This window comes from Adiantum capillus-veneris, chromosome 15 (assembly GCF_014529385.1).
Source record: "Adiantum capillus-veneris isolate H3 chromosome 15, ASM1452938v2, whole genome shotgun sequence".
NCBI lineage: Eukaryota > Viridiplantae > Streptophyta > Polypodiopsida > Polypodiales > Pteridaceae > Adiantum > Adiantum capillus-veneris.
In genome coordinates this window covers 61,693,598-61,708,200 of record NC_140945.1, presented here as the reverse complement: position 1 = coordinate 61,708,200, position 14,603 = coordinate 61,693,598, and the positions used below count along the sequence as shown (strand labels likewise).

The following is a 14,603-nucleotide window of genomic DNA, read 5'->3' as shown; positions in this document are numbered from 1 at the left end:
TAAAGCCGACCCCCTAGAGGCAAAAATGCAAAGAGGAAATGACGGAGATCATTACCAAGATGAACCGCAATCTCTGGGGCACAATAAACATGCTCGAAGGACGCGTGCTGATCTAAGAGAGCAAGATAAGCACGCTGGAAGACCGAGTGACGACCCAAGAGGAAGAGATCGCATCACTCAAGAAAGATCTCGCCAAAGCACGATCAAGAAACACACTGGAAGAGGGCGAACTGCAACCCTCAGTAATCGAAGAAATCAACACGATCAAGGAGCAAGTATGGGCCATCAAAGAGGGAGAAGAGCAGCACAAAGAAATGACGACTTCTTGGGTGGATGTACTTACCAAAACTCAACAGAAGGCGGACGAAGCCGAGAAATGGATCAAGGTGGCCAAGAAAGGAAAATGCAAGGAGATAACGTCCATGTCCACACCCAACATCATTAATCAGACACTAGAGGAGGAGCAGAGGAGAAGGGTGCGCGCTTTACATGTGAGAATTTGCGGTCTTAAAGACAAAGGCAATGTGGACGAAGAAGTAAAAGAACTCACAGCCTTGATGGGGATTCATGAGCCGACGCACACAAGGGCATGGAGAGTGGGCAACATAAAGAAAAATGGAAGCAGAGGAGAAACCTCAAAAGAAAGAGCACTCATCCTCCGTTTTCCCCCCATGGAAGCGAAGAAGTCCTTCTTGAAGAAAAGACCAATTCTTAAAGAGACTGACATCTTTCTCGGGGATGATCTCACCCTCTCGCAGATCGCTCATATGCAGGAAGTAATGCCGGAGATTAGAGCGGCAAGGGGAAAAGGCAAGATCGCTTTTTACTGAGACGGAAAAGTGGTAATACTAGAGCGACGCTCCACATGACGGTGCGAGACTTATGGGACCACACTCAAAGTAGCTGCCTGGAACTGCAATGGATCTATGCGTCTTGATGTGGGAGCCTTTGAGGATAGCTTTACTGGAAGAGACATCATCTTTTACTCTGAGACACACTAGGCCCTTGGGCAATCCATGCCTCACATCACTGGATACAGGTGGGAGACAGCCTACAGACAGGAGACACGCTCAGAGCATAGAGGGCGGGGCTCGGGGGGAGTGGCAGTGTTATTTAGAGAGCATCTGCAGCCACTGATACCTATAGCCCGCAGGGATGAGCAGGCTAGGTACATGTGGGTGAGACTGAAAGCAGAGACAGGCAGATACCTCTATCTAGCTATTTGCTACTTTCCCCCGAGTATATCAGTTTATACATCACCCAGAGGACAGTCCCCTTTCTCTATTTTGGATGATGACATATGGGAGTTCTCTAGGGATGGTGACATTATCATCCTAGGGGACTTCAATGCTAGGACTGCCCATCACCAGGCAGTGTTTTATGATACTTCAGAGGAGATGCTAAGAGAGCTAGATGTTGCAGAGACGGGCCTTTCCAAACTATCACACGATGTGGAATATATTGAGTATGGGCGACATCTGATAGACATGGGCACTGCACATGGATTGGCCATCTTGAACGGCCTACAGAGATTCCCTGTTGCAGGAGGTTTTACATGCTTCCCACACAGACATGGAGTCAGCACAGTGGACTATGTCATGGCACAGCCGAATCTCATCTCTAGTATCCAGGATCTCACAGTTGGGCCTAGACCGGTCGGGGTGGCAGTGGATCATGCTCTGGTGTCGATGACCATCTCCTTCCAGTTCAGTGTAGCACACAGGCCACGAGTAGCAGCCCCCACTTGCTACACATTCACACGGGAGACGGATTCTGTATACATGGACGGAATCTACAGACGCCTATGCACTGAGGACCCCAGGCGACCTCTGGAGGAGCTAACTACTATACTGACACAGACATTACATGAGGCAGTAGCAGAAGCATACCCACACACCCAGCCTGAGCAGAGCCGCCGATCAGGGAGCATGCCTCAGAACAGCTGGTATGATGAGGAGTGCCGCCAGACTAGAGCCAGACATGAGAGGGAGGTGCTGTTGGGGGACGTCACTCACAGACAGTCACAGATTGACTTCCGATGCCTAGTGCGGCGGAAGAAGAGGGCTTTTTTGGCTCGACTCGAGCATGATCTATATCAGCTATTCTTGAGTCAGGACTCGCGTGAGGCGTGGCGGCTCTTTCATGAGTAGTTCCCCCCCCCCCCCCCCCCCCCTCCTTGCTATTTCCTCCACAGAGACCTGGGGTCAGTATGCATCATCTTTGTACACAGTACCTGGACAACCGCCCCTCCCCAACCCCCCCGATCCATGCCCACACGCATGTGTCTTTTTCACCGCTGAGATGGTGAAGAAAGCTATTGACAGGATGAAGACTGGGAGAGCATATGATCATGATGGCCTAGTCGCTGAGCATTTCATGCATGCCAAAGACCTACTAGCAGAGCTTCTAGCAGTTATGTTTAACCGTGCCATGTGTGAGGGCCTACCGGACACTTGGAGCCTATCTACGATCGTACCTACCTTCAAATCAGGAGACCCCATGGAGCCTGGGAATTATCGCACTATTATGCGTGGGCACACACTGGCACGGTTGTATGCATCCATTCTTGAGCAACAACTGAGTAGATGGGTAGAGAGGGATGGAATACGTGCAATTGGGCAAGCAGGATTCAGGAGAGACTTCTCTACTCTTGACCATATCCTGACACTCAGGGCCATCATCGAGGAAGGCAGATCTCATGGGAGACGGATCTATTGTAGCTTTGTGGACAATACCCAAAGCTAGACTGATGCGCAAATTATAGGAAATGGGAGTACCCACAGAACTCATTTGGGGGACCATGGCATTGTACAGATCAGTAGTAGGGCATGTACGCACCCCGGAGGGATTTTCCACACCAGTTCACTCCACTATTGGGGTGAAGCAGGGCTGCCCGCTCTCTCCTACTCTTTTCGGTATGTATGTGGATGAGGTTTCTGACTACATTGACAACGATGGGGATAAAGGTGCTCAGTTGGCAGGGACATGGATTCCACTTTTGTTATATGCTGATGACATAGTATTGATCTCCAAATCCCCAGAGGGAATGCAACGTCAATTGGATGCTTTGCATACGTTTGCCCACGAAAGTGGCTTGTCTGCCAACATGGGTAAAACCAAGGTTATGGTGTTTAATACCACCCCACAGTGGATCAGGAGGTCAACACCTACATTCACATACGGCCAGGAGACTGTGGAGTACACAGACGCTTACACTTACCTTGGAGTGGTTTTTAGCGAACTTGCATTCTCACTCAGAAGAGCAGCTGAGACCAGACTTAATAGAGCCCACACAGCATTGGGTAGATTGGAGAGGATGTGTTCGCAGGTTCAGTTTCAAGAGTCCCGGACGAAGCTCTGGCTCTTTGACACCTTGGTGGCTTCAACATTGCTCTATGGAACCGAGATATGGGGACCTTCACTGGATCACCACTGGAGGCCAGGTCGTACAGACGGATGGGGGAACATGGAGAAACCTCTCGTCTCTATGATCTCGCGGCTCATTAGAGCCAAGGCATCAGTACCACGGGCCATTATCCGAGCAGAGCTAGCGCCCCCCCCACTAGTGGTGGAGGCGCTCACCAGATCAGTCTCCTTCATAAACCGCACATGGGAACTTCCTAGAGACAGATATGCTCGCATAGCACTTGAATCCTCTCGAGAGTTAGCCATACAAGGAGATACAACATGCTGGTATGGGGAGATGACATCATGGTTTCAGACACATGGGTTCAGCATAGACATGCGGCCACCATTCCATTACTCATTGGATGCACCATCTCTCACTCTTACACAGTCAGAGATCACCAAGCTCATCCGCCAAGACCTGACCCAGCTAGACACCAGGAGGACATGGATACAACCAACACAGGAATTGGGCACGAAGATGGCTTTCTATAGAGACCACCTTCTCCAGCTTACGGAAGATGGTTTTGTGACGAGACCCAAATACATGGATACCCACTTGTCTCATGGGATACCATGTGCTATTGGCCAGTTACGCACATCTTCTCATCAGTTGCGGATTGAGACTCGGAGATACAGCGAAGTACCAGTAGAGGACAGGACATGCCCCTTGTGTAACATGGAACCTGAGACAGAGCTACACTATACATGCCGCTGCCCCGTCTACTACGAGATACGAGGCCGCTTCCATTGCTTGTTCAGAGAGGGTTTTGGACCACTCTCAAGAGTCATGGGATACGAAGATCAGAGATGTCTGGGTTTGTCCTTGCTCGAGCTGCGCAGACACAGAGATAGCTTTATGAATGGCGAGGCTAGCCAGTCTCAAAGACGGATCACAGACTTCTTCAGAGCAGACACGGGACAGCCGCAAGAGCCACTCCCACAGCATAGCCCCCCTCGTCTCACACCAGAGGCACACTGATTGACCGAGCGATTGAACCAGGGAAATCCAGGCCCCCGGGACTGCGAAGAACTACACAGCATCGACGGAGGCTACGACAGAAAATTCAGAGCACACTGGCCAGGCAGCACGACGACGCCAGCACTACTACCATGGATGGAAATTGATGAGATTCGCCAAGGACCGATGCTAGATCTCTTGTGATTCAGCTATCCCAACAAGCCGCCCATTTTTTGCTTAGTTTTTTGCTTGGCTCACATCGACCAACTTAGGACCCCATAGTATATATCTTTGTTTTGTACTGTTGTTAGGTTATTTTGTTACTTTGACTTTGTATCAGATCCACCACTTTGTAACTTTCGGGTCTCATAGGTCACTATGGCCTTTTGAAGACGTTAATATAACATTTCATTTCATTTCTCTCTCTATACGTCCGCCTTGCACTTGAGTCCTCTCGACAATTAGCCATGCAGGGAGATACAACATGTTGGTATGGGGAGATGATATCATGGTTTCAGGCACATGGGTTCAACATAGACAGATTGCCCCCCTTCCAGTACTCACTGGATGCACCCTCTCTGACTCTTACACAGTCCGAGATCACCTGGCTCATCTGCCAGGACCTGACTCAGCTAGACACCAGGAGGACATGGATACAGCCAGCACAGGAGCTGGGCACGAAGATGGCTTTCTACAGAGAGCATCTTCTCCAGCTTATAGAGGACGGTCTTGTGTCGAGGCCCAGATACATGGACATCCACTTGTCTCATGGGATACGATGTGCTATTGGCCATATACGCACATCTTCACACCAGCTGCGGATCGAGACTGGGAGATACAGTAGAGTACCAGCAGAGGCCAGGACATGCCCCCTGTGTGACATGGAGCCTAAGACAGAGTTGCACTACACATGCCACTGTCCCGTCTACTACGAGATACGAGGCCGCTTCCACTGCTTGTTCAAAGAGGGCTTTGGACCACTCTCGAAAGTCATGAGTTACGAGGATCAGAGATGCCTGGGTTTGTTTCTGCTCGAGCTGCGCAAACACAGAGAGAGCCTGATGAGAGGAGAGGCTAGCAAGTTTCAAAGACACATCACAGACTTCTTTTGAGCAGACACTGGACACCTGGAGGAGCTATACTACCACAACAGAGCTTGTCGCCTCACACCAGAGGCACACTGATCGACCGAGCGACTGAGCTGGGGAGATCCAGACGCCCACGACTGCGGAGGACTACACAACATCAACGGAGGCTACATCAAAGGATTCGGATCACTTTGGCCCGACATGCACGACGCTCGGTCAGACTGCTGACCATGGAGGAGATTGATGAGATCCGCCAGCGACCGATGCTGGATCTCTTGTGATTTAGCTATCTCAGCTAGCTGCTTAGTTCACACCTACCAGTTTTAGGATTCCATAGTATTTTTATTTTGTCATTTTGTTACTCTAACTTTGTATCCACCACATTGTAACGTTCTGGTCTCATAGGTCACTTAGGCCTTTTGAATATGTTAATATAACATTTCATTTCATTTCATTTCTCTCTCTCACGCTTCCGCACGCGTGCACTCTCACATGGTATCAGACGTTTACGGCGCAGATTGCTACATCTGGCCTTCTTGGAGTTTTTCACAGCTTAGCCACGTGGCCACCCTGGGTGACAGGTTCATGCATTGACAGTCTTCCGGTCATACTCATGACAGTTCTTGGGCTTCCTCATTTTCTCCAGAAAGTTTGACTACATACACCACAGATCCTATTGGGCATGACACTTGCAGGTCTATTGGCAGTTTTTTTACGACAAGGAGTTGTTTTTACACTCAATTCGGGACCTTCATGTAGTATTTTCACCTTTGTTCAGCATCAGGTGCTGAGAGGGGGTGTTAGATTTACACTCCTCTTCCCCATCTGCAGCGTTTGTGTTCTACTTCTCTCTCTCTCTCTCTCTCTCTCTCTCTCTCTCTCTCTCTCTCTCTCTCTCTCTCTCTCTCTCTCTCTCTCTCTCTCTCACGCTTCCGCATACACGCACTCACAAACTGTAAACTGCGGAGATTGCGGCAGAGGATCCACAGGATTCTAGCACGACACCCAGAATGTCGATCGGGATAGGCTTCATGCTACTGCTATATTGTATCATGGTGACACTTATCCCCACTTTGTACCTTTATGGCATGATACCATTGCTCAGCCTACCAGCCACCCATAGGAGTCGGTAGCACTCCTATCAGTTCTTTGTTTGTAGTTTTCTTGTTTGTACCCAGACTTGGTGCTAGACTCATCATTGTAATCAGTTGGTCTCATAGGTCATTTTGGCCTCTTGTAGACGTTAATATATCATTTCATTTCATTTCATTTCTCTCTCTCTCTCTCTCTCTCTCTCTCTCTCTCTCTCTCTCTCTCTCTCTCTCTCTCTCACGCTTCCGCATACGCGCACTCACAAACTGTAGACTATTATTTAATTCTGTATTTCAGCACTCAAGAGTTTGATAGTCGTGCTAGTGATGTTTGAAAAATGTTTTTTATATCATGTTGTTTGACTGGTACTAAAAAGCTTTTCATAAATTAACACCTCAAACTGCTGCTATGGTTTCAGGACAAGTACAAGGTGTATAATTTATGCTCTGAGCGACTTTATGATGCCTCGCTTTTTGAAGGCAAGGTAAGACTTAAACCCAAATTTTTGTCCTGTCTTTACTTGATTGACGATCCGGTGCTAAACAAAGGTTTGAGTTGACAAGCAGATGTTCTTTGTCATGTCTGCCATGTCAATGTGCTTCTTATATTCTTTTGCTTTCAATAACATAAGAGTCCTAAATGCAGTCAAACTAATTTGTTTCAGTGATGAATATGCAATATCACAAGTAGCCAAGCACAATCTAGAGGAAATAATGACACATTGCAGTAGCAGAAATTGTAAAAAACTGCTGGGATATGGGCGTGAATGCAAATAAACTTGAGGGCACTCTTTTATAGAAAAGATAAGTTTGCTTTTTTGTGGTACCACTTAAACAGACTCCCATGTGATATTGCTGATTTTGTAAATCCATGAACTGACCAGTTATATCCAGCATTAGAGCTATATGGCTCAGCAAAATTCCACTCTTGCTGCAATTACCCCTGCTGGCATGCGGCCAAAGTGATACAAATGCAATTTCTGAAATTGATTTGAATTCTGTGGTCGCTTGGATTTTCCTTCATGGCATTTCATTGGTGGTTTTGATTCTTCATCTTGGATGGATACCTTCTGTGGCAGCACTTTTGGTCACCCTCTTCAGTCTCTTCTCCCCCTCTTGTGCAGTGGTCGCCTCTCAATGCCTTTTGATGCCGTCTAGGGCTTCTTAGTTACACCCCATAACTTCTTGGGTGGTTTTCCTCTTCACAGCGTTTGGAGGTGCCTATCTTTCAGAGGTTTTGGTGGATACCCTCCCCCCACTTCCTCTTTCCTCCTACACTAGTTGCCAGGGCAATTTTTACCCTCAGTAGGAAGGGTTTTTTCCCCCCTTTTTTCAGCTTTTTATGTTTTGGTCGATTTGCCTTTGTAGTTGCTGGCACTCCAAGGGGAAGTGAAAACTGTTACATGCACCCAGGCATCATTTTGGGCGCTCCAAGGGGGGTCAAGTAATAGAATGTTATATATATATATATATATATATATATATATATATATATATATATATATATATATATATATATATATATATATATATATATATATATATAGAGAGAGAGAGAGAGAGAGAGAGAGAGAGAGAGAGAGAGAGAGAGAGAGAGAGAGAGAGAGAGAGAGAGAGAAGAAAAAAAGAAGATGAAGAAGATAATTCTAACGTTGTAGGAAACTATCCCAAGAGACCTCAAAGATCTATCCGACGAGGAGAGTTGAACTCGAGACCTGTTAATCAAGAGGGAAATGGCATAACCAATCTACCACACTTGGGTGATAGAAAGGTTATACCATTTTCCTCTTTCAATTAGCGCACGCACGTGCGTGCGCACACACACAGTGCACACACACACACACACACACACACACACACACACACACACACACACACACACACACACACACACGAGAAGAAGAGAATTTTAGCGTCGTAGGAAGCTATCCCAAGAGACCTTAAAGATCTATCCGACGAGGAGAGTTGAACTCAAGACCTGTTACTGAAGAGGGAAATGGCATAACCAATCTACCACACTTGAGTGATAGAAAGGTTATACCATTTTCCTCTTTTTATTAGAGCGCACACCCACACACACACACACCCACCAAGAAAAGAATTTTAATGTCGTAGGAAACTATCCCAAGAGACCTTAAAGATCTATCCGACAAGGAGAGTTGAACTCAAGACCTCTTATGAGAGAGAGAGAGAGAGAGAGAGAGAGAGAGAGAGAGAGAGAGAGAGAGAGAGAGAGAGACCCTTATGGATGGCACAGATGTTTGGATTTATATTGAACTCGTGTATTGAACCTATCTGGCAACCAAAATTGAGTTGGCAGCTGCGGAAAACCTATTTTAACGTGATACTTTGGAATTTGACATCTCTCCTTAAAAGTTGCTGTTGTAAAATTCTCATACCACAGATGCGAAGAAACCAATCTGCCAAAGTTGAGGAGTGCGGCCGATGACGCTAGAGGCAAGCTCTCGTGATGAGAAAATAGCAATGAAAGTACCTCTGCCAAGCAAGATAATGTCCTCTATTTTGCCTTCGTGTGAACCGAGTAGAGTGCACGTGAGCCACTCTTTGACGTTGACAGGAGCATAGGAACATCCGACTAGACAGCCGATGGCCCCTCTGAGAGAGAATCTATATATGGTCACCAATCTTCTACTGAAGATCATCCGACATAACAAAAGATGGCTCCATAGCACTGAAGTGAGATACTGGTGTTACACTCGCAGAGGATTGTGGTTACGGGCAGACTGAACTGGTGCCTTAGATGCCATGAGATGGGGCATCTGCTGAGGGATTGCCCTAGATGGCGACAACAGAGAGAGACTGGTCATAGAAGGAGACAACCCTCAAGAGACTCTGCAGGACTGTGTGTGGCAGCAAGATAGAGATCAAAGGAGTCCGTGTCAGCAGCAACATAGTTTTGACCAAATTCAGAGACAGAGACAGGCAGGTAGACGGGTAGAGACACGGCCTCTCCTTGTTTACAGATGGGTAGTGAGAGAGAGGTTGCGTGTGGTAGAGCAACCTCAAGATAGACCTCTAGTGGAGAGGTTACCAAATCAAGATTGAGAGAAGGACCTAGAGCAGCTGTACAGAGGAATAGAGCAGGAGGATTAGCAGTCGGTGGCAGTTCAGGACCAGCATGAGCTGCCCCAATTCAGCAGACCTTGGATCTCTTGGAGATTCAGTCGGAGGTGCCTCTCACTGTAGGAGCTATCAAGGAAGAGCAGGATAGTGAGTCTTCTCAGTTTGTTGACTACCCAACAGCCTTTGCATCACCAACAGATCAGGACCAGCGTGAGCTGCCCCAAGATAGGCCAATTCAGCAGATGCCTCTCACTGCAGGAGCTATTGAGGAAGAGCAGGATAGTGAGTCTTCTCATTTTGTTGACTACACAACAGCCTTTGCATCACCAAGAGATGTCCCATTATCTGAGATCTTATGTGTACAGTTCTTTGCGCTTGGTCCATGGAAATCTCCAAATGTCTGTTTGAGGAGTTGGCTATTCTGTATGGACATGTTTCTCGTCCAAAAGGTGCCCACATGTAGAACCTCTACTCTGAATCTGATCATAGGAGCTCTCTCTGGACCAAAGAAAATGTGATGTGATCCTAACAGCTGAGGCTGTTTATGATACCATACAGAAGCAAATGATGGTTGAGGCCAACTATTTTATGGACATGAGATAGTTTGTAGATTTGTTTGAGAGTCAGTTTAGTGAGGCTTTGGGGAAGTTGGTTTGATCAGAGAGATGTTCATCTTGTTAGCTTTTGAGGTGGACGACAAGTGGGTCCGTCTTGTCTCTCCTACAGCATGGTTATGTTGTAGATTTGCTTTCTTTTTTGGAGTTCATCATCAGGAAATGTCAGAATGGATGCGAATGATTTTAGAGGCACGGCCTAGGGGTTTCATAGTCTCTTGGCTTATGTGAGCTCCTATAGGAGGTCTTTTTAGCGGATGCTTTATATCAGTCAGATACACAACATTGGACTTAGTGGTTTTTGCTACATTGCTCGAGGTGGACAGAGCTTTGGGCAGAGTTGTGTAGGCATGATCACTATCGAGATAGCTACATTTCACTACTTGATTAAAGTATCTTTATCCCCAAATGTTCCTTGTGGTTTGTTACGAGATTTTTCCCCATGATGTCATTGTTTTTTTTCAAGGTTTTCCCCATATTTATTGTATATGGACCAATGATCGATTTTATGTAATGCAAAGGGTGAAAGCCCCACTTTTATCTGTGAGAGAGAGAGAGAGAGAGAGAGAGAGAGAGAGAGAGAGAGAGAGAGAGAGAGAGAGAGAGAGAGAGAGAGATTGTTTTAACATCGTAGGAAACTATCCCAAGAGACCTTAAAGATCTAGCCGACGAGGAGAGTTGAACTCAAGACCTGTTATTCAAGAGGGAAAGGCATAACCAATCTGGGGTGATAGAAAGGTTACCATTTTCCTCTTTTTTATTAGCACACACCCACACCCACACACACCCCCGAGAAGAAGATTGTTTTTACGTCTATCCCAAGAGATCTTAAAGATCTAGCCGGCGAGGAGACTTGAACTTAAGATCTGTTATTCAAGAGGGAAATGGCATAACCAATCTACCACACTTGGGTGATAGAAAGGGTATACCATTTTCCTCTTTTTTATTAGCGCGCGCTGTCACAAAGTGATGACGTGGCGGACAACAAAAACCCTAATTTCTGCCAGAAACCCTAAAATTCCTGCAAACCCTAATTTCTGCAAGAAACCCTAATTTCCGGAAATCGCGGAGGCGGAAACTTTTTTTTTTTTTTTTTGGGAAATTTTGAGCGATGCAAATCTCAGCTTTTCGCTCTTTTCGCTTTGATTTGGGAGAAAGAAAGAGAAAAAGAGAACTTGCTTTTTACTGACTCTCATTGAGAGAGAGAGAGAATTTGCTTTTGCTTTCAAGCTTTTGGGGCTCTGCTTTTGGGCATCTCTTGTAACCTTTAAATTAGTGGTGAGGGCCTCACTTCTCAGAGCATCTGGACGCAGAGTCTGAGAGTGAAACCCTAACCGCTCTCTTGTACTTTGATTTGATTAATATAAAAAGAAATACCGAAAGGGGCGCCAGTCTTTGGGGCCAATATCTCTAGGCACGGAACTCCGCCGGGCCAGTGCAAATCTATTGTGATCTGTGAATTGTTTTGAAGTGGTTATTTGGTGCTGTCGCGGTTGATTCTTGACTTGGAGTGTCCAAGTCTGTTACACGCGCACGCGCACGCGCGCGCGCGCACACACACACACACACACACACACACACACACACTGGAGAAGAAGATTGTTTTAACGTCGTAGGAAACTATCCCAAGAGACCTTAAAGATCTAACCGACGAGGAGAGTTGAACTCAAGACCTGTTATTCAAGAGAGAAGCCACCCTCACCCAGACACATCTCGTCACCCATAGCTCCCCTTGCTATCCTCATACCCTGTTGCCTCCATTCACACCACCCCTGCCAGCCCTGCCCCCCTCAGCTCACCACGCCATCTTCATCCTCCACCAATTCTGGGCTTAAGGGTTAGGAGGAAAAGGTCTAGGTTTCGTCCCTTCGGTTTGTACTAAGGCTCTAAGTGCATCGACTCTCTCTCAAAGTACTATGGCGCCTTCTATGTTCATCTCAGAAGATCTACTACAGTGCAAGATTGGCATGTTAGAACATATAGGTTCTATCTTTGGCATACCATTTATGCACTCATTGCAAATCCAGACATCTGTACCATCTATAAAGGTGGCTACTACCCCTTCCACAGTTTTTTCAGACACTATCACTTTTGAATGGGAATGGGTGCTGCACTCACAGAAGATTGTGGTTACGGGTAGACCACACCAGTGCCTTAGATGCCATGAGATGGTGCACTTGGTGAGGGCTTGCCCTTAAGGACGACAAGAGAGAGAAATTGGTCGGAGGAGGAGACAACCACAACAATGTTTTGTACAACAACAAGACTCCGCACAGAGTCAGCAATAGCAGAATGCTCAACAACAGCACAGTGCTGAGCAGACGCAGAGGTAGGTAGACAGGTTCGGGCACAACCTATCCTTATTTACAAAATGGTAGTGACGCAAAGGTTGGCAGAGACGGGGAAATCCCCAGATAGACCTCCAGAGGAGAGGTATCGAGACCAGGATCCAGAGGAGGTTCTAGGGCATTTGGATAGAGAGATTAAGGAGGATCAATAGTCGTTGGCAGTTCAGGAGCAGCTTGAGTTGCCACACAATAGGCAGTCTTTGGTTCTTTTGGAGATTCAGTCGCAGGTACCTCTCACCATAGGCTTTGTCTAAAGGGAGCAGTAAAGCGAGTCGTTGTAGTTAGCTGAGGATTTGGACTATTCTGCAGGCTTTGCATCTCTAGCAGACGTCCCACTTTCCAAGATCTTGCTAGCTCAATTCTTTGCGGTTGGTCCACGGAGATCTCCAGATGTTTCCTTCAGAAGTGGGCCACTATGTGTTGATCTCCTTTTCCTGCAGTTATCAAGAACACGCCACATCTTTCTTGGCCCAGAGCGAGTCTCCATGATCAGATTTATTAGAGTACATATTTCACATGATTACTCTTGCTGGACAAGGGAGGATGTCTTAGATACCATACATGAGCAAACAATGGTTGAAGCCAATTACTTCATGGATATCAGATGGTTTGCAGATTTGTTTGAGAGCCAGTTTAGAGAGGCCTTAAGGAAGTTAGTTCGGTCAGAGAGATGTGTATCTTGGTACCTTCCCTTGGCTTTTGAGGTGGACAGTGAGGGGGTCCCCCCTGACTCTCTTACAATTTGGTTGTGCTGCAGATCCGCTTCCTCTTTTGGAGTGCATCATCAAGCAATGTTCGAATGGATGCGGATAATTTTGGAGACATGGCCTAAGGGTTTCACAGTTCCTTGTGTTGCTAATTGGAACTATTTTCTTATTTTTAATGATTAATCTCTTTTTTAGGATATTTTATTGTGTGCACTAAGAACTGTTAAAAGATTGTAGCTACAGGAACTGCCATCAAGAACGGACAACTCTGATGTGTCATTTGATGGGTGACGGTAAACATCGCGAAGGAGTTTCCGTAAGTTCGGTGGAAAGGGCCGGGTTACGAGTGCCCCTGATGCGTCACATGATGGGTGACGGGTGCATCAGTAAGGGGGCATCCAGTAGGCTAAGGAGAAAATCCGAACTGAGTAAGAAAATACGCGTAAGAACGCAAGCACAAGAATAAAGATGGGTTCAATGAATCTTTTTACGAAAAGCAAGAACAGTCGCGGGAGGACAGATGTTTTCCCGCGAGGAGTCTGTGTTTGCATTGCATCTGTGTCGTGTCCTGCACCCGGGAACGCCTGGAATGTGTCCGTGTAGCATTGTTTTCATTAACTAAGTGAGTTTTTAATGTTTGAACAGGTTCACACTTTATTTTATTAAAGTGACCGGTCACTTTTAAGTGACCAGGCCTTTATTAATAAAATAAAGCAAGTCCCTAAAAAAAAAGGCAGCGCTAAAAAGCTACGCAGGGGGGGGGGGGGGGGGGGGGCTGAATTTGCGATCTCTCTCTTCTCTCTCTAGGAGCGCCAGGCTCTGCTTTTTGGACCCCTATTCCCGCCGAGTGCCAGACCCTATAAAAGGGTAGCCAGCGTTCCAGTTTTCACATGCTGGAAGCCGCAGGAAGTGCTAGCGCTGGGATTGTGGAGTAGAGGCTGGCGACGGAAATTGCAAGTGTTCGTGTGACGACTGAGTACGGAGGTCGATTCTCCGAGCAAGGAGCGACAGGTATAAAGTGTTGATATGCATTGAGAATTGTTGCTTTGTGTGGTTTGTTTTGCAGGAATCTCCCGTCTTACGAGAAGGCCTTCACGGGAAGTACGGCTTCACGCCTAAGTCCCTTACGGGAAAGTACGGCTTCGCGCCTAAGTCCCTTACGGGAAGGAACGGCCTTGTGCCCAAGCCCTTTACGGGAAAGCACGACGTTCGGGTCTAAGATTACAGAACGGAGGGGTTTCCTCAGGTTCTCGTGCTTGTATAAGAATTCTCCCTGAATAAAAGAATACTCTTAACGGGGGGGGG

At 46.8% G+C, this 14,603-nt stretch overlaps 1 protein-coding gene across 3 annotated transcripts in view; it reads left to right on the top strand.

Moving 5' to 3' along the window:
• LOC147440766 (phosphatidylinositol 3,4,5-trisphosphate 3-phosphatase and protein-tyrosine-phosphatase PTEN2A-like) overlaps positions 1-14,603 on the top strand; it is a 103,221-nt gene that overhangs the window by 45,018 nt on the left and 43,600 nt on the right. For all 3 annotated transcript variants that reach the window (XM_086482600.1, XM_086482602.1, XM_086482601.1), the window contains one exon: positions 6,965-7,030. In XM_086482600.1, the coding sequence (XP_086338726.1) occupies positions 6,965-7,030 (66 nt within the window). The remainder of the gene's footprint in view (positions 1-6,964; positions 7,031-14,603) is intronic.